Consider the following 23,381-nt stretch of genomic DNA (forward strand, 5'->3'; position numbering starts at 1 on the left):
CCTCATTTCAGTTAACTTTATCTATGCTAATCCTCAGCTATTTGAGAACCTGGAAATTGTCATTGATTGGCTCACTGTTTTCATGTCTAATCTGTTCACTTCAAAATCCACTTCAAAACTTCTTTCAGTCATTATTGCCATTGTTTAGGCTTGAGAGATTAGAATAGCCTTTTAACTATTGTCCCTTCAGCTTTCCCCTCCTTAAAGCCCATCCTCCACATTATTACCAAACCTACCGTCCAAGATAGAATCCTAAACATGCACTTACTTTGACAAGCTCCACATTCCCTGGGTAATATGTAATTATTGTTTGTAAATGTGGTGTGTTGTTCTTAATCTTACTGAGTTCTTAACTGTATATCAGTGTCTGTTCTAAGCATGGTGTGTGTATAGACTCATTTAATTTTTATAAGAACCTAGTAAGATGGTTAGAAGGCAATGGCACCCCACTCCAGTACTCTTGCCTGGAAAATCCCATGGATGGAGGAGCCTGGTAGGCGGCAGTCCATGGGGTCACTTAAAGTCGGACACGACTGAGTGACTTCGCTTTCACTTTTCACTTTCATGCATTGGAGAAGGAAATGGCAACCCACTCCAGTATTCTTGCCTGGAGAATCCCAAGGGCAGAGGAACCTAGTGGGCTGCTGTCTCTGGGGTCGCACAGAGTCGGACACGACTGAAGCGACTTAGCAGCAGTAAGGTGGTTACTCTCCTTTTTACTGGTAAAGAAAGTGAGGCATGAAAGTCACATACCCAGTTCCGCATAACTAGTAAGTGAAAGAACCAGAATGAGAGAAGCTTACATTTATTAAGAGGTTGTATCTCAGATACTGTTCTAAGAACATGACATATTCAGATCTCACTACTACCGTATTATTACTTTCCATGGTGGTATTACTTTTCATATTACGAATGAAGGTATCTGCCAGTTATCATTCTAATTCCTCTACCTGTAATACTCTTCTCCTTATTTCCTTTCCCTGCTTGAGGCTTTTAGGATATTCCCGAGGTCTTCTAACAACTTGAAAGTTTTATATGTCAGATTTAGGTCTTTGATACATCTGGAATTAACTTCATATATAGTACAAGACAGGGATCTGATTTCATTTTCCCCTCATTTATAGAAAGGCAGTTGTGTTAGCACTTATTAAGTGGTCTGTCCTTCCACAAGTTGTGTGTAATGTTGCATCTGTCCTATATATCTCTAGTTGTTCTAATTACCATAGATTTCTAATATCCTTTTCTCCTTGTACAAAGTCTTCTTCCTTGTGCTTTTTTAGAATTATCTTGAGTATTTCTTTTCCATATGAATTTTAGAATGTTTGTCTAATAGTAACAACCAAACAAAAACCTTATTGGAATTAATGGGATTACATTTAATTATTTGATTAAATTGGGGACATTTGGCAGTTTTACCCTGAATTATTCATTATTGTGGTAACTTTATTATGATATATTTTCTTTATTCAAGTCTGTTGTATTTCTTATTTCCTTAAAGAAATTTTTACTGCTTTTCTCCCTCTCCTTGGTAACTTAGTGATTTTTTCCAAAAATGTTTTCATTTGTAGCAGCCTTGCTGAACTCCTTAGATCTATTAGTTTGTTGGGCCTTTTGGATTACTTTCTTGATAGATCTTACCAATAATCACTATTTTGATTTTTCCTTATACCTCCTGTATCTTACAGCTTATTGCTTTTGCTGAGATCTCAGGTTTAGTGGTAAATTTGTCCCTTCGTTCCTTCCTTTCTTTCACTATAGTTTTCTTCTTTTTCTGCCATTTTGATTTTCATCTATGGTTCTTTTGATTATCCATCACATAATCCATGGGGTTGCAAAGAGTCAGACATGACTGAGCGACTGAACAACAATAAAGCAGTATTCTTGTGGAGATTCACATTAATTAATTTTTATATCATTCATTAAAACCAGATGACCTTGCACCCAGAAAGACACGTGCAGGAGCAAGAAATTGTATGTTCCAGGCCTTGATGCTATTTTCAGCTATACATCCTTTCATCTGGGCATGTCATTTACCCCTCAGGTCTTGGTTTGTTTCTTTGAAGTGTGCATGCTTTTCATTTCTGAAGTTCTCTGGTTCAAAAGCAGTGATCTTGGAGGACAAAGGGATTCAGTGGACAATGCTTGCCCTCCTGTGCTGTGGATAATTTTCATTAAGAGGCAATACTTCCTGTTTTGAGTTTTTATGACTGAGAATATTAAGTTTTATTTGGATTTCATATAAATTTTATATATTATAGAATATATATATTATATATGTTTTTTCTATATATATATTTCTGTTGTATGTTTACTGTTTCAGAATTTTTAACTGTGAAGGTAATACCTGTATGTGCTAAGAAGGTCAAGTGATTCATAGTAAATTAATTAATTAAATCTCCCTCTCTCAGATTCCTCCAGAGCAGTTTTTTCTGCATGCATTTAGAAATCTTTTTCGTGTCTATCTTTATGGGAATAGAAATGTACAGTGTATTCACTTCTGTTGTTTTCTCATAGTAGATCTTCAGGATCTTTTCATTCACCACTGTTTCTGTTATACATAGAATATTGTTCGTGTATATCATGATTTAATCATTTATCCATGGAAAAACATTAAGTTGTTGCTCTGTTTACAGATAATTTGTAATGTATGCTTTCTTAAAATTTTATTATTGGTAAAATATGCATACATGCAATTTGCCATTTTTAAGTGTACAGCTCAGTGGCATTTAGTACATTCACATTGCTGTACAATCATTACTGGTATTTTTCAGAACAAAAACTCTGAAACAAAGTTCCCAAACATCCCGGCCTCCCAAATAAAAATGCTATACCCATGAAACAATAACTTCCCATTCTTCCCAGCTGCTGGTAACTTCCCTTCTAGTCTCTGTCTTTCTGAGTTCACCTATTTTAGATGCTACATACAAACGGAATTATGTGACATTTGTTCTTTTGTGTCTGGCTTATTTCACTTAGGATAATGTTTTCAAGCTTCATCTATATGGAGCATATATCAGAACTTTTTTTCGTGTTTTATAATCCATTTCTCTTTTTTTTAAGATTTTTTTCCAAAAAATTTATTTTTAACTGAAGGATAATTGCTTTACAATACTGTGTTGGTTTCTGCCATACAACAACATGCATCAGCCAGAGGTATAGAACTTCATTACTTTTTATTTGATGAATAATATTCCACTGTATAAATACCACATTTCTTGTATCCATTATCTATTGAAAGATGCTTGGGTTGCTTCCCTCTTTGGATTATTGTAAACAGTGCTGCACAACTATCTGTTTGAGTTCCCGTATGTACTGGGAATTATTGGGTAACATAATAATTATATGTTTAACATATTGAGGAGTGCATAAGTGTTTTCCAAAGAAACCGTATCCTTTTACATTCCCACCAGCAATAGAGAAGGATTCAAATTTTTCTACATCCTTGCCAACACTTATTTTTGATAAAACCAATGGGAAAAAGTGGAATCTTATTATGGTTTTGGGTTTCATTTTCCTAGTGACACAAGATATTGGGCATCTTTTCATGGACTTTTTCACGTTTTTATATCAGTTTTGAAGAAATGTGTATTCAGGTCCTTTGACCATTTTTTATTTTTTAAAAATATTTTTAAATTTATGACTGTATTGGGTCTTATTGTGCACGTGAGATCTTTGTTGCAGTACGCGGACTTCTCTCTGGTTGTGGTGTGAGGGCTCAGTAGTTATGGTGTGCAGGTTTGGTTGCCTGGCAGCATGTAGGATCTTAGTTTTCCAGTCAGGGATGGAACCTGCATCTCCTGCATTGGGAGGCAGATTCTTAACCAGTAGACCACCAGGGAGGTCCCTGACCATGTTTTATATTGGGTTATTTGTTTTTTTGTTGATTTGTACCAGATCTTTATATATTCTGAATATTAACCTTTTGTCAGGTATATGATCTGCAAGTATTTTTTTCCCATTTTGTAGTTTACCTTTTGATTCTCTTGAAGTGTCCTTTGAGGCACAAAAGTTTTTAATTTTTATGAAGTTCAATTAATTTTATTGTTGTATGTGCTTTTGGTACCATACATCAAAAATCATCACCAATCCAAGATCATGAAATGTTAACCCTATGTTTTCTAACCAGGGTTTTTATAATTTAGCCTTTTCTTTCTATTTATTTTTTAAAATTTTTATTATTTTTATTTTTGGCTGCACTGGGTCTTAGTTGCTGCATGCAGGCTTTCACCAGGGGGCTACTCTCTAGTTGCAGTACTCGGTCTTCTCATTACAGTGGCTTCTCTTGTTCAGAACACAGAATCTAGCATGTGGGGGCTTCAGCAGTTGTGGCACGCAGGCTGTAGAGCACAGGCTCAGTGGTTGTTGCACATGGGCTTAGTTGCCCTGCAGCACGTGGAATCTTCCCAGACCGAAGACTGAACTTGTGTCCCCAGCAACTGGCAGGTGGGTTCTTAACCACTGGACCAACAGGGGAAGTCTCTAGAACTTTAAAAATTGGAGTCAGTCTTCTCAAGCTTTGCTACCACTTTAACAACTAAGTTTATATAATATTTAAATCCATTCTTATCATTTCAACAGTCTTCCACCATCTTCATCAGAAGTAGATTCCATCTCAAGAAACCACTTTCTTCATCCATAAGAAGCAATTCCTTATTTGTTCAAGTTTTATCATGAAATTGGAGCAATCCAGTTCCATCTTCAGCTCTATTTCTAATTCTAGTTCTCTTGCTATTTCTGCCACATCCACAGTTAACTTCTTCCAGTAAACTTGAGTCTTGAACTGCTCAGTTATCCATGAAAGTTGGAATTAACTTATTCTAAACTCCTGTTCATGTTGGTATTTTGCCTTCTTTCGATGAATAATCTTAATGGCATCTAGAATGGTGAATCCTTTCCAGAAGATTTTTAATTGATTTTGCCTGTCTCCATCAAAGAAATCATTATCTCTGGCAACTACTTAATAGCCTTATAAAATGTATAGTAAAAACTTATATAATTAAGTCTTGAAAGCCAAAATTTCTCCTTGATCCTTGGGCTACAGAATGGATGTTGTGTTAGCAGGCATGAAAACAACATAAACTCCATCATATATCTTCCTTAGAGCTCTTGACTGACCAGGTGCCTTGTCAGTGAGTAGTAATATTTTGTAAGGAATCTTTTTTACTGAGCAGTAGATCTCAGCAGTAAGCCTAAAATATTTAGTAAACCATGTTGTTAACAGTTGTGCTGTCTTCTAAGCTTTGTTGTTTCATTGATAAGAGCATAGGCATAGTTTGGTTCAGTCACTCAGTCGTGTCCACCTCTTTGTGACCTGATGGACTGCAGCACACCAGGCTTCCCTGTCCATCACCAGCTCCTGGAGCCTTCTCAAACTCATGTCAATCACGTCAGTGATGCCATCCAACCATCTCATTCTCTGTTGTCCTCTTCTCTTCCCGCCTTCAATCTTTCCCAGCATCAGGGTCTTTTCAAATGAATCATTTCTTTGCATCAGGTGGCCATAGTATTGGAGTTTCCACTTCAGCATCAGTCCTTCCAATGAGTATTCAGGACTGATGTCCTTTAGGATGGACTGGTTGGATCTCCTTGCTGTCCAAGGAACTCTCAAGAGTCTTCCCCAACACCACAGTTCAAAAGCATTAATTCTTCCATGCTCAGCTTTCTTTGTAGTCCCAATTCTCACATCCATACATGACTACTGGAAAAACCATAGCTTTGACTAGACGGGCCTAGTATATATGTGTAAATGTGTGTACGTTAATCCCAAGCTCTGCTTTTAAATGTGTCTCTGTTTTTAAATATGCTGTCTAGGTTGGTCATAGCTTTTCTTCCAAGGAGCAGCAAGCGTCATGGCTGCAGTCACCATCTGCAGTGATTTTGGAGCCCCAAATAATAAAGTCTGTCACTGTTTCCATTGTTTGCCCATCTATTTGCCATGAAGTGATGGGACCAGATGCCATGATCTTAGTTTTCTGAATGTTGAGTTTTAAGCCAACGTTTTCACTCTCATCAAGAGGCTCTTTAGTTCTTCTTCGCCATAGTGGGTCTAGCATAATTCTGAAGGGTCAAAGGATTTTTGGAATGGTTAATATGCATTGGCTTCAAGTTTAGTCACTGACTGCACTAGCCCCTACCAAGAGAGTCAGCCTGTCCTTCTAAGTTTTGAAATCTTGAAGCCAGGCATCGACTTATCTTCTCTAGCTATGAAAGTCCTAAGGTATTTGAAAGTTTTTATTACTTATTTTAGCTAGATATTCTGGATAACTTGGTGTGGCTTCTACATCAGTCCTTGATTCTTTACCTCGTACTTCGATGGTTATAGAGATAGCTTCTTTCGTTAACCTCATGAACCAGTCTCTGCTGTCTTCAAACTTTTCTTTTGTAGCTTCCACATCTCTCTTAGCTTTCACAGAATTGAAGAGAATTAGGGTCTTGCTCTGCATTTGGCTTTTGCTTGAGGGAATGTTGGGACTGGTTTGATCATCTATCTAGATCACTGAAACTTTTCCACATCAGCAATAAGGCTGTTTGGCTTTCTTATCATTTGTGTGTTCACTGGAGTAGTTCTCATTTCTTTAAAGAACTTTCTTTGCATGCACAACTTGACTTAATTGTTTGGCACAAGAGACCTAGCTTTTGGCCTTTCTTGGCTTTCAACATGCCTTCCTCACTAAACTTGTTTTTAGGGACTTCCCTGGAGGTCCAGTGGCTAAGACTTCATGCTCCCAGTGCAGGGGCCCAGGTTCTATCCCTGATCAGGAAACGAGATTCCACATGCCACAACCAAGAGTTTGCATACCACAAGTAAGACCAGGAACAACCAAATAAATAATTTAAAAACCATTTCTAGTTTTTTATTTAAAGTAAGAGAGCTGTGACTCTTCCTTTCACTTGAATATTTAGAGGCTATTTTCGTTTCAATATTGTTGTATCTCAGGGAATATGGTGATCCAGGGAGAGATTGAGAACAGGAAAACTGTCCATTGGTAGAGTAGCCAGAACACACACATCTATTGATTAAGTTTGTCACCTTATATTAGCGTGGTTTGTGGTATCCTAAAACAATTACAATAGTAACATCAAAGATCACAGATCACCATAACAAGTTTAACAATAATGACAAAATGAGAAATATTGCAAGAATTACCATAGTGTCATGCAGAGACACTCACCACAATTAGAGAAAGCCCACTTGCAGCAATGAAGACCCAATGCAACCAAAAATATGTATTTTTTAAATTGGACCTTTATTTTATACACTTGAAGCTAATATTATGAATCAGCTCTTAACAATGTGAGCAAATGCTGATGGAAAAATTGTACCAATTGACTTGCTCAATGCAGGTCTGACACAAACCCTTATTTTGCAAAAATAGTACAAAACAAAAACAAAACCATAATATTTGGGAAGCACAATAAAGCAAAGTGCAGTAAAAGTATAGTATGCCTGTACTGCAACTTGATTATCTAGTTACTTGTTCTTAGACATCTTTGTTCCTTGCTTACATCATTTTTAGTGGACTGTCCTTTTATTTTTTTTTTCTCTCTGGACTGTCCTTTTAAATCTGTTTTCTACCTTTGAAAAATTTGGTGATGGGACTTCCTGGTGGTCCAGTGGTTAAGACTTTATGCTTCCACTGGAGGGCACAGGTTTGATCCCTGGTTGGGAACTAAGATCCCACATGCCACACAGCATGACCAAAAAAACAAACAAACAAGCCTCTAAGTAGGGAATGCCTTGACGTTTTAGTGGTTGGAACTTCATGCTTCCATTGCAGGGGGCACGGGTTCAATCCCTGGTTGGGGAACTAATATCCCACAAGCTGCAGGCAGTGTCCATAGTAATATAAATTAAAATTTATTATGTGTGTGTGTATATATATATACCCTCAAACTTTCTGTTTTTGAAATTAATCTATTATTTTTGGTTACACTGGGTCTTTGTTGCTCCAAGTGGGCTTTCTCTAGCGGCAGTGAGTGGGGGCTGCTCTGCATTGTGCTGCGTGAGCTTCTGATTGCTGTGGCTTCTCTCGTTGCGGAGCACAGGCTCTAGGCCCACAGGCTTCAGTAGCTGACTGCACGCAGGCTCAGTAGTTGTGGCGCACAGGCTTTTAATTGCTCCATGGCATGTGGAATCTTCCCAGACCAGGGATCCAACCTGTGTACTCTGCTTTGGCAGGCAGATTCTTTACCACTGTACAGCCAGGGAAGTTAGCGCTCTGTGTGTGTATATACATATAGTGTTAAAATACATATAAAATTTACCATCTTATTTTAATTTCATTTAATAGTTCAGTAATAGTAAACACATTGTCTTTGTTGTACAGCCATCACCACCATCTATTCTCATAACTCTTTTCTTCTTGTAAAACTGAAACTTTGTGCCTGTTAATAACTCCCTGTTTTCCCCTCCTCCAGCCCCTGACAACCACCTAAGCCTATATTATCTTTGATTACTTACCTCATATAAATAAATCATACAGTATTTTTCTCCTTGTGATTGGCTTATTTCACTTAATATTGTGTCTTCAAGGTCCATCCATGTAGCATATTGAAAAATTTCCTCCTTTCTAAGGTTGATACATATTCCAGTGTATTTATATAACAGAATTTGCTTATCCATTCATCTGTTGATAGACACTTGGGTTTGCTTCCATATTTTAGCTCATGTGAATAATGCTGTTATGAATCATGGGTGTACAAATACCTCTTCAAGACTCTGCTTTGAGCTCTTTTGTATATATACCCAAAAGTGGAATTGCTGGATCATATGGTAATTCTACTTTCAACTTTTTGAGGGCCTTCCATGCTTGTTTTGCACAGTAGCTGTACCATTTTATACTCCTGCCAGCAGTGCACAGGGTTCCAGTTTCTCCATATCCTCTCCAGCACCTCACTGTTTTCTGTTTCTTGTTAGTAGCCATCTTAGTGGATGTGACGTGGGATTGCTTTGTGGTTTCATTTTATGTTCCTTCAGGAATTAGTAATGTTGAGCGTCTTCTTATGTGCTTATTGTCCATTTGTATATCTTTAAAGAAATGTATATTCAAGTTCTCAGCCCACTTTTTAGTTGGCTAGTTATATTCTTAAGCATAGTTTTAACACAGTCTTTGTCCTGTCTATTTCATGCAAATTGGTAGCTAGATCTAGAGGCTTAATCAGGATTGGACTTGATCTTGGAGCAGCAGAGAGAACAAAAACACATAGTGTCCATGTGTGTGTCTCCTGTACTAGCTGTTGCTGATCATTGACTGGATACATTCATTAAGGGTTGCTATCTGTTGCTATTTCTGTTCTATATTTTTTCCATTTGTTAGTCAAAATACTTTCTCTCATATTCATTACCCTTAGGTATAGGTTATGTATATGATAAATGCCTGGTTCTAGCTTTTATTACCAGTTTTCAAAATAATGTGTTGGTTCCCTTGTTATTTAGTCACTAAGTCCTGTCAAACTCTTTTGCAACCCCGTGGACTGTAGCCTACCAGGCTCCTCTGTCCATGGGATTTCCCAGGCAAGAATACTAGAGTGGGTTGCCATTTCCTTCTCCAGGGAATCTTCCCAACCCAGGAATTGAACCCGAGTCTCCTGCATTGCAGGCAGATTCTTTACTGTCTGCACCACCAGGGAAGCCCCTTCAAAATGACCTTCAAAAACGACTGTTAAGCTATTTTTGGTTTTTGAATATTTAAACATATTTGGTATGTTTATTGTCCTTACTGATGAAGTGTGGCCTCTTTGAGTCCTTTTGTTAGGGTAGTTTTTAATGTTCCTTGCTTTCTAATGGAACAGGATGTTTCAGGCTCCTATACGTTTTCTGTCAAAAGGCTCTGGAGTCACCAGGTTACTTTTATTTTTTTCCCTTTTTAAGGGTCGTACTGTTTTGAACACCCATCATCAGTGTATCAGAGTATGTGTTTGTCACAGCTTTTTCAGTAGAGTATGTTGTTAGATTTTTAGGCTTTTACCAATTTTATAAGTGAGAAATATTAATTCCATTCTAATTACATTTCTCTGTGAGCAAGGTCTAGCATCTTTTCACATAAGAGCCACTTGCCTTTTTTCCCCTTGTTTTGATAAGTTGCAGTTAGTTTTAATATTTTGACTTTTATGATTTTACTTTGTTTATTGTATTAATTGTATTTTCTGTGTAAAAGTTTTTAAAAGTAAAATGTTTAAAATTTAAATTAAATATACTTGTGAAAGTATGCACTTAATCCTTTGTGATTATATATTCTTTGTGTTCTTCTTGCTTTTAGGCAAGGATAAAAGCCATCAATACATTTTTTGCTAAGAATGGTTATCGATTAATGGATTCTAGTATGTATAGTCAGCCCATTCAAACTCAAGCACAGTATGCCTCACCGGTCTTCATGCAGCCTGTATATAATCCTCACCAACAGTACTCTGTCTATAGTATTGTGCCTCAGTCTTGGTCTCCAAATCCTGCACCTTACTTTGAAACACCACTGGTAAGTAAGATCCTTAGAGAATATATGGTTTTTCACTGAAGCTGAAGTTTGAAGAAATCAGAGTTAAGAGTTCTTGTTTTATTTTGTTTTGTGTTGATGGTGGTTACTTTATAGGCTTTAAATGGTGATAAGTATATTTAATACCCCAAATCAATTTAAACATTAAAATTTTCTTTTAGGCTCCCTTTCCCAATGGTAGTTTTGTGAATGGCTTTAATTCACCAGGATCTTATAAAACAAATGCTGCCGCTGCCGCCGCTGCTGCCGCCGCCGCTGCTGCTGTAAATATGGGTCGACCATTCCAAAAAAACCGGTAAGGTATAATATGATAGCTGGAATTTATTGTATACAATTCCCGGTAGTTCTTAGAGTCAGTATGTTAATAGCAATGCTTATTTTCTAACACAATAAAAAGGTCCGGTCCCACCCCCCCCCCCCAAAAAAGTATGTTAACAATTGATAAACACATTTTTACCTCAGAGTTGATAAAAAGGATTTGGGACTGAGATTATACACCAGTATATATTGACTTTTTTTTTTTTAATAATGAGAACAGAAAAAATTTTGTGGTAACAATATAAAATCTGGTTTCTAGGTACCATTTAATGTGTTAAACAACATTTTGTAAACATGAGTTTTTTGATGGTAGAAATGTTAACTGATTTGAGTAATAAATACTGGGAGAGTGAGTTATTTATCGTTTTTAAGGATTGACTCGATTTCCACAAACTATGCTGTGCTGAGTCACTCAGTCATGTCCGACTCCTTGCGACCCCAAGGACTGTAGCCCATCAGGCTCCTCTGTCCATGGGATTCTCCACGCAAGAATACTGGAGTGGGTTGCCATGCCCTCCTCCAGAGGATCTTCCTGACCTAAGGATCAAACCCAGGTCTTCTACGTTGTGGGTGGATTCTTTACTGTCTGAGCCACCATGGAAGCCCGTTCTTTACTGAGTCATGTCTAAAGTTCTGTTTTAAGACCTTGATTTGTTATATCACTGTTAATTTTCATAACCCTGTAGATACAGTATTGTGTCTATTTAAGAAATTTGAGAAATAAAAATATTACATATCATGTCCAAAAGCATGTAGCCAGTAGCTTGCAGAGCCAAGGTTTGAGTCCAGGCAGTTTGATTCCAAAGCCTACACTTAAACCATAGTATTCTGAATAAATTATTAAGAACTCCAGAATCTCAGTTGAGATTATAAACTGGTAATCTCAGTAATTTGGTATATAATATGACTTTTGCCAGAGTGTAAGTAACCAAAGGAGAAAGGGCTCAGATTTATTTAGTTGTTTAGATTTATTTAGAAGTTCACATCTACTATTTCTCTGCCTTGTTTTGTGAGCCTCCTATGTTGTTTTTTGTTTTTAATTATTTCTGTTCAGTAATTTTTTTTTCTTGCCAGAATGAGAATTCTCTTATTTGATTCTTTTTGGCAAGGAGACCACATGTGGGGTATGTTTTTCCAAAATAGCTTTTAGGAACTTAATTCTTTTTTATAAGGTTTTTCTGAAATATGCTTCACTGAAGAAACAAGCCTTCCAGTATTTAAAAAAAAATACTCTTCTCAGTAGATTCTAGAATCATTCATATGTACCACTCTCTAATAGTCACAGATTTTGTACTCACTTTTAACTGACACATTTGGTTTAAACATTTGAACATCTTTGTTGTCGTTCGCACCAGGAAGTTTGTAGAATCTTAGTTTCCCAATCAGGTATTGAACTTGGGCCCATAGCACTGACAGTGCCAAGTCCTAACCACTGGACCACCAGAGAATTCCCTGAAGGTCACTTTTAAGTGTTTGGAAACTTTTACTATATATACACATTCATAATTGTTTTATGAAGTTTCAAATGAGAACTCTTCATATTCTAAGAATGAAGGATTCTTTATAAACAAAAGATTATTTGTGCTCTTATAAATGACTGTTAGTTTGATACAGTAATAAGAACAAAATTCAGGTAATTGCTAGGACATACGTGTAGAAGTTCAATGAGCCTTAAAACACACAGTGTCCTCTAACCTCCATCCTGTTAAAAAAAATTTTTTTTTTAATTACCATATGCACATAGAGACAGTGATGTTTAAGTCTGGAAAGACCTTTGTTATAGTGTATTCATTTTACAGATGAAGAAACTGAAAGTTGAGGAGGATGGTTATCTTACTAGGGTTACATGGCTTTTTATTAATTAGCAAACCTGAGATTAGTATATTTCTTTTTCTTCTACTATAGCTAGTAAAGTTTTTTTTTTTTTTCTTGAAAATAGTTCCATTAATACAAATGACAGTTTATACTTCCCTTGTGAGGAGATACAGATTTCTTATGATTAGAAATAGTAACTTTGTAGAAATATGTATCTGTTGATTTCATTTTTCTTTGAAGAGGTGAATTTTGCTTTAAGCAGTTAAGTGAAATAGACATCTTGGTTATATGATATGATAGACTAAAAACAGTTTTCAGTAACAACAAAAAGTATTAGTGTTTGCAAATGTTTACCTTAAAAATACGTTAACGTGGGTTTATGGTATTCCTTTATTGTCACTTGATGTTTTTATCTGCTTTGCTTTCTTGGCAAAAGAGGTAAAATTGCAATAAGAAAGCCAAGAATGACAGTCAAGACATTCTTGCTTACAAGGAGATGTATCTGTGGTTTTGGAGATATAGATTTAGTGTGATTTTCCTTGTTACTCAAATCTATTTGTGTATAGTTTTATCCATGTAGTTGACCAGTGTAGATAGTTACTAATTTTTAGTCACAGAAATAATACACAGATACTTCCTTATAAAAGTGTAGGTGTTGCAGATGAACTAGAGCCTGTTGACTACGAACCCAAATCTTGATTTCCATCTTACTTCTAAGAAGTGACCACTGCCAAGCCTTTATTTTTATATATTTAAGTCATTGGTCAAGGAGCAGTTTATATTACTAACCTTGTAACAGCCCAGTGATGATCATAGGACTAACTTTCAGAAATGTGGGCAATTTTCTTCCTTTAGTATTTTACCTTTCTGTCACGTTCCTTCTCGTCTTTTATCACATTTCTTTCGTCATCCTTTTTTCCTTTGCCTGGACTTCGATTGTAAGTCCCTCTCTGTGAAGGGAAAGATTATGAGATCTGGGGGCTTTTTAAACCTCGTAACTTGTCTTACTGGGTGTATTGATGCAGTGAGAAGATTTTGGTGATAATTTCTGAACAGATATATAAATAGTATATGTACCTCCTGAGGTCATTTTCAGATCTGATGGATAATATAAATGTTTTGAAAATTAGTTTGTGTTAGTTGACACTGAATTTCATTGCTATTCAGAATCTATTTTGTATCATGTAAGTAATTTTCTGGAAAAGTATCATATATGAGACTTAGCTAAAATTTGTAGCCTGATATTTATGTTTGTTTTAGTAGTAGTACCTTCATTTGTTATATTCTCTGAAGAGTTAGTAGGGTAGCTGAATAACTATGAAAATAGACTAAAAAAATGGAGTGTATAAACTGTAGGGAAGGGGCTAAATGAAAATCTAGTACTTCCTTTTTAAATCTCCTGTAGAGCCAAGATCCTCAGTTACTTGACCTTACTTGAAGTATTCTCAGTTTTTAAAAAATAAACTTTATTCATTTATTTTAATTTTGACTGTACTGGGTCTCTCTTGCGGCCCCAAGCTTTCTCTAGTTGCGGCACATGTGGCCTGAAGGCTCTGGAGCACGTGGGCTGAATAGTTGCAATGGCTTACAGGCTTAGTTGCCCCATAGCTTATAGCATCTTAGTTCCCCAACCAGGGCTCGAACCCCTGTCCCCTGCATTGGAAGGTGGATTTTTTTTTCTAATTTTATTTTTAATTGGAGGATAATTACTTTACAATATTGTGGTGGTTTCTGCCATATATCAACATGAATCACACACACACACACACACACACACACACACACCCTTGAATCTCCTGGGAGGCAAATTCTTAACCACTGGACCACCCAGGAAGTCCTAAATGTTTTCACTATTAATTAAAACTGCATCCTCTTTCATTTATTGTACCCTAGTTTCATCTGCTTATAGTTGTTAGAGAGTTGAGTACTTACACCTATCATCCAAGGTAAAAGCTACTTTTGTTAGATTTAGGTGGTTTTTGAGTTTGGTTTGGTTTGGTTTGGCTTTTTGTTTCTCATCAGATTTCTTACCTTAATTCATGAAGTCGTGCCAGGCTATTAGTTGCATTATATTTTCCTAGTCATTTGGTCCCACAGTTTTGTTGGATTTTTGAACAACTGTTTGCATTTGGCGAGAGGTGCTTCTTACTAAGAAGCTTTAGTTTTAATATATTTCACTATTTCTTGCTGGTTTTTTTTTTTTTTTTTTTTTAATTTTCAGTCCCCTAAAAAGCCTTTTTAGACTTTTCCCCCAATTCCCTCATATGATAATTTAATGCTAGAGATTATTGTATGTCGATTTATTCCAATTCTTCCTCCCTTTGGGGGTTTTATTGCCCCATTGAGAATGTATGGCATGGATTCAATGAGCTTCTAGTCTGGCTGATTTAGATATGTCAAAATTGTATCTTGTGCTAAAGAAGTTAGCTGAAATCCTAGTTATATCCTTAATTTTGAGGTGGAAGTAGCTTAATCTTGAAGAACTTTGGATCATTCCCAGATAGCTCCAAACAGCTTTTTTAATGAAAAAATTCTTTGCCTTTTAAAAATAACACATCTGAGACATTAAAGGGTTTACATTTTTACAACATAATGCTTCTGTGTCCAACCTAGTTTATGGAAAATCAGAATACAGCAGAAGGCAGTTTTTAACTTGGCCTATTAAGAATTTCTACCATTAAGAGGAAGCGTTTTTCTGTCTTAATTTATTCTTTCGTGTATATGGCCTTATGTTTCTTACAGTGTGAAGACTCATTTTAGGTCAGGTGGTTCAGAACATTCAACAGAGGGCTCTGTGTCGTTGGGGGATGGACCACTGACCAGATCTGGTTCAAGGAACTTTGCAACTGAACGACATAATCCTGCAGTAACAGGGCATCAGGAACAAAGCTACCTTCCAAAAGAAACTCCCACTTTGCAGATGGAACAGAATGGGGACTATGGCAGGGGCAGGTAAGGAAATATGGTAATAAATATGGAAATAATGTGTATGAAAATTCTTTAATCATAATATGAATATTAGAAGTCCATTATCTAGTGATTTTTTATTTAATTTTTCATATATAGTTATGCTAAAAAATTTTTTTGTTCACGTAATATGGGTTACTAGTTTTTCATAATTAAGAAATTTAGAATCCCTATAAAGAATATAACTGAGTCAGAGGTTTATAAAAGTTATTCTGAAGTTCTTTACAGTTCACTAAGGAAAGATTACCTTAGAAAGATCTTATGCCACCATAGTTTTAATTTCTGGCAACATGTGAACTGTGGAAATTGGGTTATATAACCTTGTCTACCCTTCCTAAACAAAAAAACTGAACCCTAATATGCTTCTGATGTGGAGGGAGCACTGCTAATAAAAATAGGACCAGTTTACTTGGTGGTGGTGGTGGTGATAGGTGACATTTTCTGTAGATCAGCTCAGGATCCTTTCAGAAGAATATATATCTTTTAATAATAAAAGGAGATTTAGGAAGCATAGATACTTAAAACAGAAATTCACCCATCTTTGATAGAACATACACATTTGAAGAAACTTACTGAGTTCTCCTTCCTCCCCCACCCCTCACCCTCTTTTATCATTGTTAAAAGGAGAACTCTCTTCAGAGGTCGAAGACGTCGGGAAGATGAAAGGATCCCAGTAAGTTTTTTTTTTTTAACTTACATGTGTTCAGGATTTGTTTGTTTCTTTGTTTTTCTTGTGTGCTTTAGTATGGCATTGACTTCTGGTATGTCTTTGCTCGATTTTGTTTTATTGGTTATAATATTCAGCAAAGATAATTACAGCCTGTTTTTGACCCTGAAATATCCACCATCACCACCACTCATCATCCTTAAAGCACACATGAAGTTAGAGATTTGACTTGTATTGCTCACTTTTTAAAAAAAAAAATTGTTTGCCTAACCTATTCACATGGTTTAAAATAAAATCCATGAAAATATTCCATGTAAAGTTTAATTATTGCTTTATTAATGGAGATTTGAGGAATTTCAATGTTTTAATCTTACAATGCTGTTACAAACGGTGCAGTGATAACCTTGTGTAACCATCACTTCCTGTCTATGCAATAGTATCTGAAGGAAAGTCCCTGCAGGTAAGATTTCTGAGTCACAGTGCAGTAAGTTACTGTGTGATGGCTTTCTGTAGGGTTTGTGTCAGTTTTCACTCAGTGAAGAAAGTTCCTATTTGTCCATAGCCTTACAAAGAATATGATTTTTTGCAAATCTAATATAGTATGTGGTTCACTTTTAAAGCTCTGTTGGATGGTATCGGAAATTATTACACTATTTATTAATTGTTACTTAGGGGCAATTCTCTACCTATTGCTGATTTTTATATTTCCCACTTAAGATTTAAAAAAAAATTTTTTTATAGTTCTAGGCAGGTTTTTGAATCCTCACTTAGCTAGCTTCAAATTATTCATATTTTTATTTTTTGAGGTTTGTTCATGGTGAATGTTTGCCATCTCCTAACTGGTCAAAAAGAGTTGAGAAATAAAAATAGTGTAGGAAGCTGGGCATACACACCGAGGAAATCAGAATCGAAAGAGACACGTGTACCCCAATGTTCATCGCGGCACTGTTTATAATAGCCAGGACATGAAAGCAACCTAGATGTCCATCAGCAGACGAATGGATAAGAAAGCTGTGGTACATATACACAATGGAATATTATTCAGCCATTAGAAAGAATACATTTGAATCAGTTCTAATGAGGTGGATGAAACTGGAGCCTATTATACAGAGTGAAGTAAGCCAGAAAGAAAAGTACCAATACAGTATACTAATGCATATATATGGAATTTAGAAAGATGGTAACGATAGCCCTGTATGCGAGACAGCAAAAGAGACACAGATGTATAGAACAGTCTTTTAGACTCCGTGGGAGAGGGCGAGGGTGGGATGGTTTGGGAGAATGTGAAACGTATCGCCAGTCCAGATTCGATGCATGATACCGGGTGCTCGGGGCTGGTACACTGGGATGACCCAGAGGGATGGGATGGGGAGGGAGGTGGGAAGGGGGTTCAGGATGGGGAACACATGTACACCCTTGGCGGATTCATGTCAATGTATGGCGAAACCACTACAATTTTATAAAGTAATTAGTCTCCAAAAAATAAATAAATAAATTAAAAAAAAAAAAAAAACACCAAAAAAAAAAGTGGTGTAGGAGAGCATGGAGGTTTCAAGAAAACACTAGAATTTACATTTATATATGTGTGGAATATAATGCTTTACATGTATAAATAGCAAATTAGTATACATATCTAATAGTATACTATATAGTGTTTGTGTAATATACCTAAAAATATACAGATACCACATGTTTAAGCAGTAAAGAGCAACCAACTTTGAAAGAAAAATAATTGCATTTTAACACAAAGAATAATTTGGGGCAAGCTGTGAACCCTTTAAAAAGTGTGGTTGTTTGCATTTACAGCTTTCTATACCATGGACAGCCTTGAGATTGTAAGGCAAGTTTTTAAAGATATCATTATAGCAGGCCATGTTAATCTTCCAAGTGGCCCTGAACAATTGAGAGGAGAGTTAGGTTTGAGGTCTGTTCGATGTGTTGAAAACATCTGGGTCGAGGATTGAAAGGAAAGTAGGCAAACATGCTTTTTTGTAGAAAGGGCAGGGAGGGGATGCCATCGTGCAGTGAGGAGATCTTAGCTAGAGGTGAAATTTAGAATTTATAGACTGACTTGTTGTGATTACAGTTATAAGAATGGATAAGATCATGCAGGGGACTCTGTGCAGACTGATTTGTAAAACAGCAAGAATGGAATCTTGAGGATCATGGTAGCTTTGGGGTTGAAAAATGAATTATTTCATTTTGTTTGAAGTATCCAAGAGAAATCCAAGTGGAGATAGCTAATAGTCAAGTGGATATCTTGGTTTCGGGCAAAGATCTGCTCTGAAAATATTTAAAAGTGTACAACCTAGTGATTTTTGGTAAATTTTCAGAGTTGTGCAACCAAAAATTTTCCAAAAAGTGAAAATTATTGTTTTTAGAGTTGTTTGCACGTAGGTAGTAGTTGAAGCCATGGATAATGGATATCACACAGGGAGAGTTTGTAAAGGCAGTTAGTAATCATACAGAAATCAAAAACCTTCCAAAGAAGTTGACAGGGAAAGAAGAGCACATGCTTGTCAGACCTGAGAATGAAGAGAAAGTATCAGAAGCTAAAGGAAGAATGAGCTCCCATAGGAAAGAATGTTTGCTCTAGTGAGGTCAGTGGGGGAAACCTCAGATTTTGTATTGTGTAAGGTATTGGTGACTTGTCACAGCAGTTTTAGTGATGTGGTAAATACAGAGGTGAGGGAGTAGAGGAGAAAATATAACATGTGAGAAGTTTGTCTGAGAATATAGAGTGGGGTAGATGAAAGCAAGATAAGATTCTTAAGGAAGGATATTGTTTTCTCTTGAGACTATGGAAGGAGAAAAGATGCTGGCAAATCTAGGTAGTGTAAGGTTTGTTGTTGTTACGGGAGAGGGTATAGCAAATTTAGAAAGCAAAGAATAGCGGAGATTGATTAGAAGGTTTAAGGAAAGTGGCAAAGTTTGCAAAGGAACCAAGAGAAGAAGCTGACTAAGGATGAACTGGACCAATACATTACTGAGAGTTCACCTGAGATGAGAATCTAAGAATTTATAGAGGAAGAGTTCTGTTCATTAGGGTGCAATTTTGTTTGTTTCTACAGCTTTCAGCTTCTGTGGTACAGGGTTAAGGAATGAAATGGACATGTAACCTGTTTTTTGACTTGTGTCTTTTAGAGACCCCATCCTTCAACAGCTGAAGCAAAGGTTCCCACACCAAAGTTTGACTTACTAGCCTCAAATTTTCCTCCTTTACCTGGAAGTTCATCAAGAACCCCAGGTGAACTTGTTTTGGAGAGCAGGATGTCTGATGTTGTTAAGGGTGTCTGCAAAGAAAAGGTAAACACTGAAGCATCGATCTGTATCTTATGGGACCAATTTTTGCCTTTGTTTTCAGGGTTATTATTAGAATTAGAATTTTATTTGTGCTCAGTGCTTACTTCTGCCAGAGTTTTTAATTCATGAGGTTTTTAGCATAATTCGAGTCTTATGCAAAGATTTGTGTTAGAGCTACACAAGGTCAATAAAATGTTTCTTCATATTTGCATGTCTTTGTATCAGTCATCCCAGCTTGGTAGAACTAATTAAGGCAAGCTGAGTGGAAAGTGTTGTTTCAACTTGTGTCATTTCCAATTAACTGATAATGCCAGTGAATTCTAAGTTACTTTGGTAAACTCAGTCTTTCAAATAAATGGAGAGTTGCAGTCAAAAGCTTGGGATAACCCATCCTACAATATTTTTGAGTTTAGCCCTTTATATGCTAAATCTTCATGCCCCACAAATTTTTCTCATTTTCTACCTTTTGTTTCTAACTCAATTTTATTTTTAAGAGTATATGTACATAATATATCTGGGCTTTTAAAGAAAAAGTGTCCCTTGAATCCACTTTCAACTCTAGCTTTTTCTCCTCATATTTATCCTTGTATTTCTAATTTAACATGTTTATACTACTACTTCTTGACTATTCATTTTTAGATGTTGTCTATTAACTTTACACTCTAGAAGCTAAGGGTTTAACTCTCTTAAACCGATGCACTTTATCCTCCCAGTATATTGTATTTCGTCATATCTGTGATGCCATCAGTTAAAGGATGCCCCGTTATTTTGGTATCACTAAGAAAAAAAGACACTGCCAGTTAAAGTAGGTCACGCCATCATTTATGAGTCATATCTCAATATTGCATCTTTTTTTTCCCCCATAACTGAGCATCATGCTAATGCTAAGTCACTTCAGTCGTGTCCGACTCTGTGTGACCCCGTAGACGGCAGCCCACCAGGCTCTGCCGTCTCTGGGATCCTCCAGGCAAGAATACTGGAGTGGGTTGCCATTTCCTTCTCCAATGCATGAAAGTGAAAAGTGAAAGTGAAGCCACTCATTCGTGTCTCACTCTTAGCGACCCCATGGGCTGCAGCCTACCAGGCTCCTCCGTCCATGGGATTTGCCAGGCAAGAGTACTGGAGTGGTGTGCCGTTGCCCTCTCTGAACTGAGCCTCATAGGGTACTGTTATTATGTTTCCTTTCTTATACTCTGCACAGCTGTGTTCCTGGGACTTCACCAGCATCCTAAGAATCCTCTTTGGTAGATCCCTTCTTCTTACTCTTGCTTGACTTTCCCATTTTATGGTCAGTCAGATCTTCCTAGGCTTCCTTTATAAGAGGTTTTTAGTATAAATGTTTTGAGATCTTGCATTCTAAAAATGTTTTTCGGTTCTCAAGCTTGACCAGTAGCTTTTTACTGTAGAATTCTTTATTAGAAATTGCTTTCCCTCAGAATTTTTAAGGTATTTTACAGTCTTTTTTTAAATTATGTAATTCTGTTATTTTGTAGTTGTTTAAATGGTAAAGAATCTGCCTGCATTGCAGGAGACCCGGGTTCACTCCCTGGATAAGGAAATGGCAATCCACTTCCCATATCTTGCCTGGAGAATTCCATGGACAGAGGAGCCTGGTGGGCTGCAGTCCATGGGGTTGCAAAGAGTCAAACACAACTGAGCAACTAACACTTTGACTTTGACTCACTGATTCTAAGATAGATTTTTTTTTTTTAAACATTTTCACCTTTGAAAATTATGCTGTCTTACAATTAAAATCTATTATAGTTTTAGTGGCAGTGTTTTTTCTTAGTAGTATATAAACTAATCGGTATGTTTTACACTTCTCAGATTTGGTGAGGTGTGATACATAGAGCTGTTGGTTGCCTGGTGGTGCTAGTGGTAAAGAACCTGCCTGCCAGTGCAGGAGACACAGGAGGCTTGGGTTTGATCCCTGGGTCAGGAAGATCCCCTGGAGAAGGAAATGACAACCTGCTCCAGTGTTCTTGCCTAGAGAATCCCTTGGACAGAGGGGCCTGGTGGGGTACAGTCCACAAGATCACAAAAAGTTGGACATGCACACATCTCATTTCAGGGGTGTGTTGGAGACATCTCATCAGAAACTGCTACATGACTCCTCTGCTCAGAAAATCTAATTCCAGTGATACACAGATACATTTTTAAAGAATAACAATAAAGTGTACTTCTTGTAATTCTAACCCACAAATGTGAGATAAACACTTAATTTGATACTGGACCTTGTATGTCAGATTTCTGATTTTCTTGTTTGGCTTTTCTAATTTTCGTCTTTTACTTGTCTGTATTTTCTACAAAGTTTTTCTGAATGTTACCTTTAAAACCTATTGTGAAATTTTTTAAAATTTTAATCCCATACCCCTAAAAATTTATTGAAATTTTGTCAGTCGATTTTAATTTCTTAGGGGTCTTTCTAGTTTTTCTTTCTTTATACTTGTAGTAAAATACATGTAACGTAAAATTTATCATCTTAACCATGATAAATGTGTCGCTCACATCCCGCTCTTCCCTTAGCCCCTGGCAACCAGCATTCTGCTTTGTGTCTGTGAATTTGACTATTCTAGGCACCTCATATATGTGGAATCAAACAATATTTGTCTTTTTGTGACTGGCTTATTTCACTTAGCATAATGTCCTCATGGACCATTCTTTGTTTTAGTGTGTATCAGTGCTTCATTCCTTCACTGTGCGGTGATATTCCATTGGATAGATATATACCACGTTTTGTTCATCCACTCACCAGCTGAATATTTAGCTTGTTCACTTTTTGGCTATTATGAATAATGGTACTGTGAACATTTGTATTAAAATTTTTATATAGACATATGTTTTCTCTTAGATTTTTAACTGAATAGAATTGCTCTGTTTTAACAGAGCGGCTGCATATTTTACATTTCCATCCTCAATGTTTGAGAATCCCAATATCTACATACCACCACTAACATTTGTTATCTGTCTGTCTTACTGATTATAGCTATCCTAGGTGAGTGTGAAGTGGTTTCTCATTGTAGTTTTGATTTGCATTTCCCTATTGGATAATTGTGTCAAACTTTTCATGCATGTTCTTATTGGCCATGTTTATCGTCTTTGGAGAAGTATCTATATAAATTCAATTTTTAAATATGTTTCCACTTTAAGGATAATGAAGAGTTCAGAGTTAGCTGCCCAGTGCCTGCAGAAGATGGACAGACAGACTGCACCTCTGCCCAGCAACTCAGTATGAGCCCCAGTCCCCCATGTACAGCTGAGCTTTCTGCATTAAGGTACACGTTTCAGTGCAGATGATCTTTCACATTAAGATTACTTTTGCATCTGGTCATTTGCTCAGCTGTTTCTTTGTGCTATATTCTAAGCCTAATGTCAAGTTCTTTTTTTGGTAGCACAACTCAGCCTGAAAAGGATCTAGTAGAGGATTCCACTGTTCAGAAGGATGTTCCCAGCCAGCCAACAGTACCAGTTTCTTCCCCAAGTACTGCAAAGCCATCGAGAACAAATACTGCTTCACCATGTAATAGTAACATAAGTGCGGCTGTAGCTGTGGCCCTGCAGGTAACTTGATAAATTTAGTTTATGTGAGAATAAAACAATAGGTTAAATAATGAGAAATTTTATTTTTCATGGAACTCTGCTAGAGCAGAGTCATTTGGAAATAGCCCAAACTGGGGCTGGCTGCCTGCATCAAAAAAGAGTTTAAAGTCAGTCTGAAGAAAAGGGAAAATTTAACCTTGTTGAGGGAATGAAGAAATTATTGTCATTATTTCCAATCATTATGGTTAAGTGAAGCTTACTTTTCTTGGTAACTGTCTTTT

General features: G+C 36.6%; 1 protein-coding gene across 4 annotated transcripts in view; it reads left to right on the forward strand.

Moving 5' to 3' along the window:
- LARP4 (La ribonucleoprotein 4) overlaps positions 1–23,381 on the forward strand; it is a 71,652-nt gene that overhangs the window by 43,020 nt on the left and 5,251 nt on the right. For 3 of the 4 annotated variants that reach the window (XM_005892024.2, XM_070370763.1, XM_070370765.1), the window contains 7 exons: positions 10,260–10,472; positions 10,652–10,785; positions 15,366–15,575; positions 16,215–16,263; positions 19,402–19,563; positions 22,711–22,835; positions 22,953–23,121. In XM_005892024.2, coding sequence (XP_005892086.1) covers positions 10,260–10,472; positions 10,652–10,785; positions 15,366–15,575; positions 16,215–16,263; positions 19,402–19,563; positions 22,711–22,835; positions 22,953–23,121 — 1,062 coding nt within the window. The remainder of the gene's footprint in view (positions 1–10,259; positions 10,473–10,651; positions 10,786–15,365; positions 15,576–16,214; positions 16,264–19,401; positions 19,564–22,710; positions 22,836–22,952; positions 23,122–23,381) is intronic. The other variant, XM_070370764.1, reaches the window with a different exon arrangement.

Source organism: Bos mutus, chromosome 5 (genome assembly GCF_027580195.1).
Source record: "Bos mutus isolate GX-2022 chromosome 5, NWIPB_WYAK_1.1, whole genome shotgun sequence".
NCBI classification, from domain to species: Eukaryota; Metazoa; Chordata; class Mammalia; order Artiodactyla; family Bovidae; genus Bos; species Bos mutus.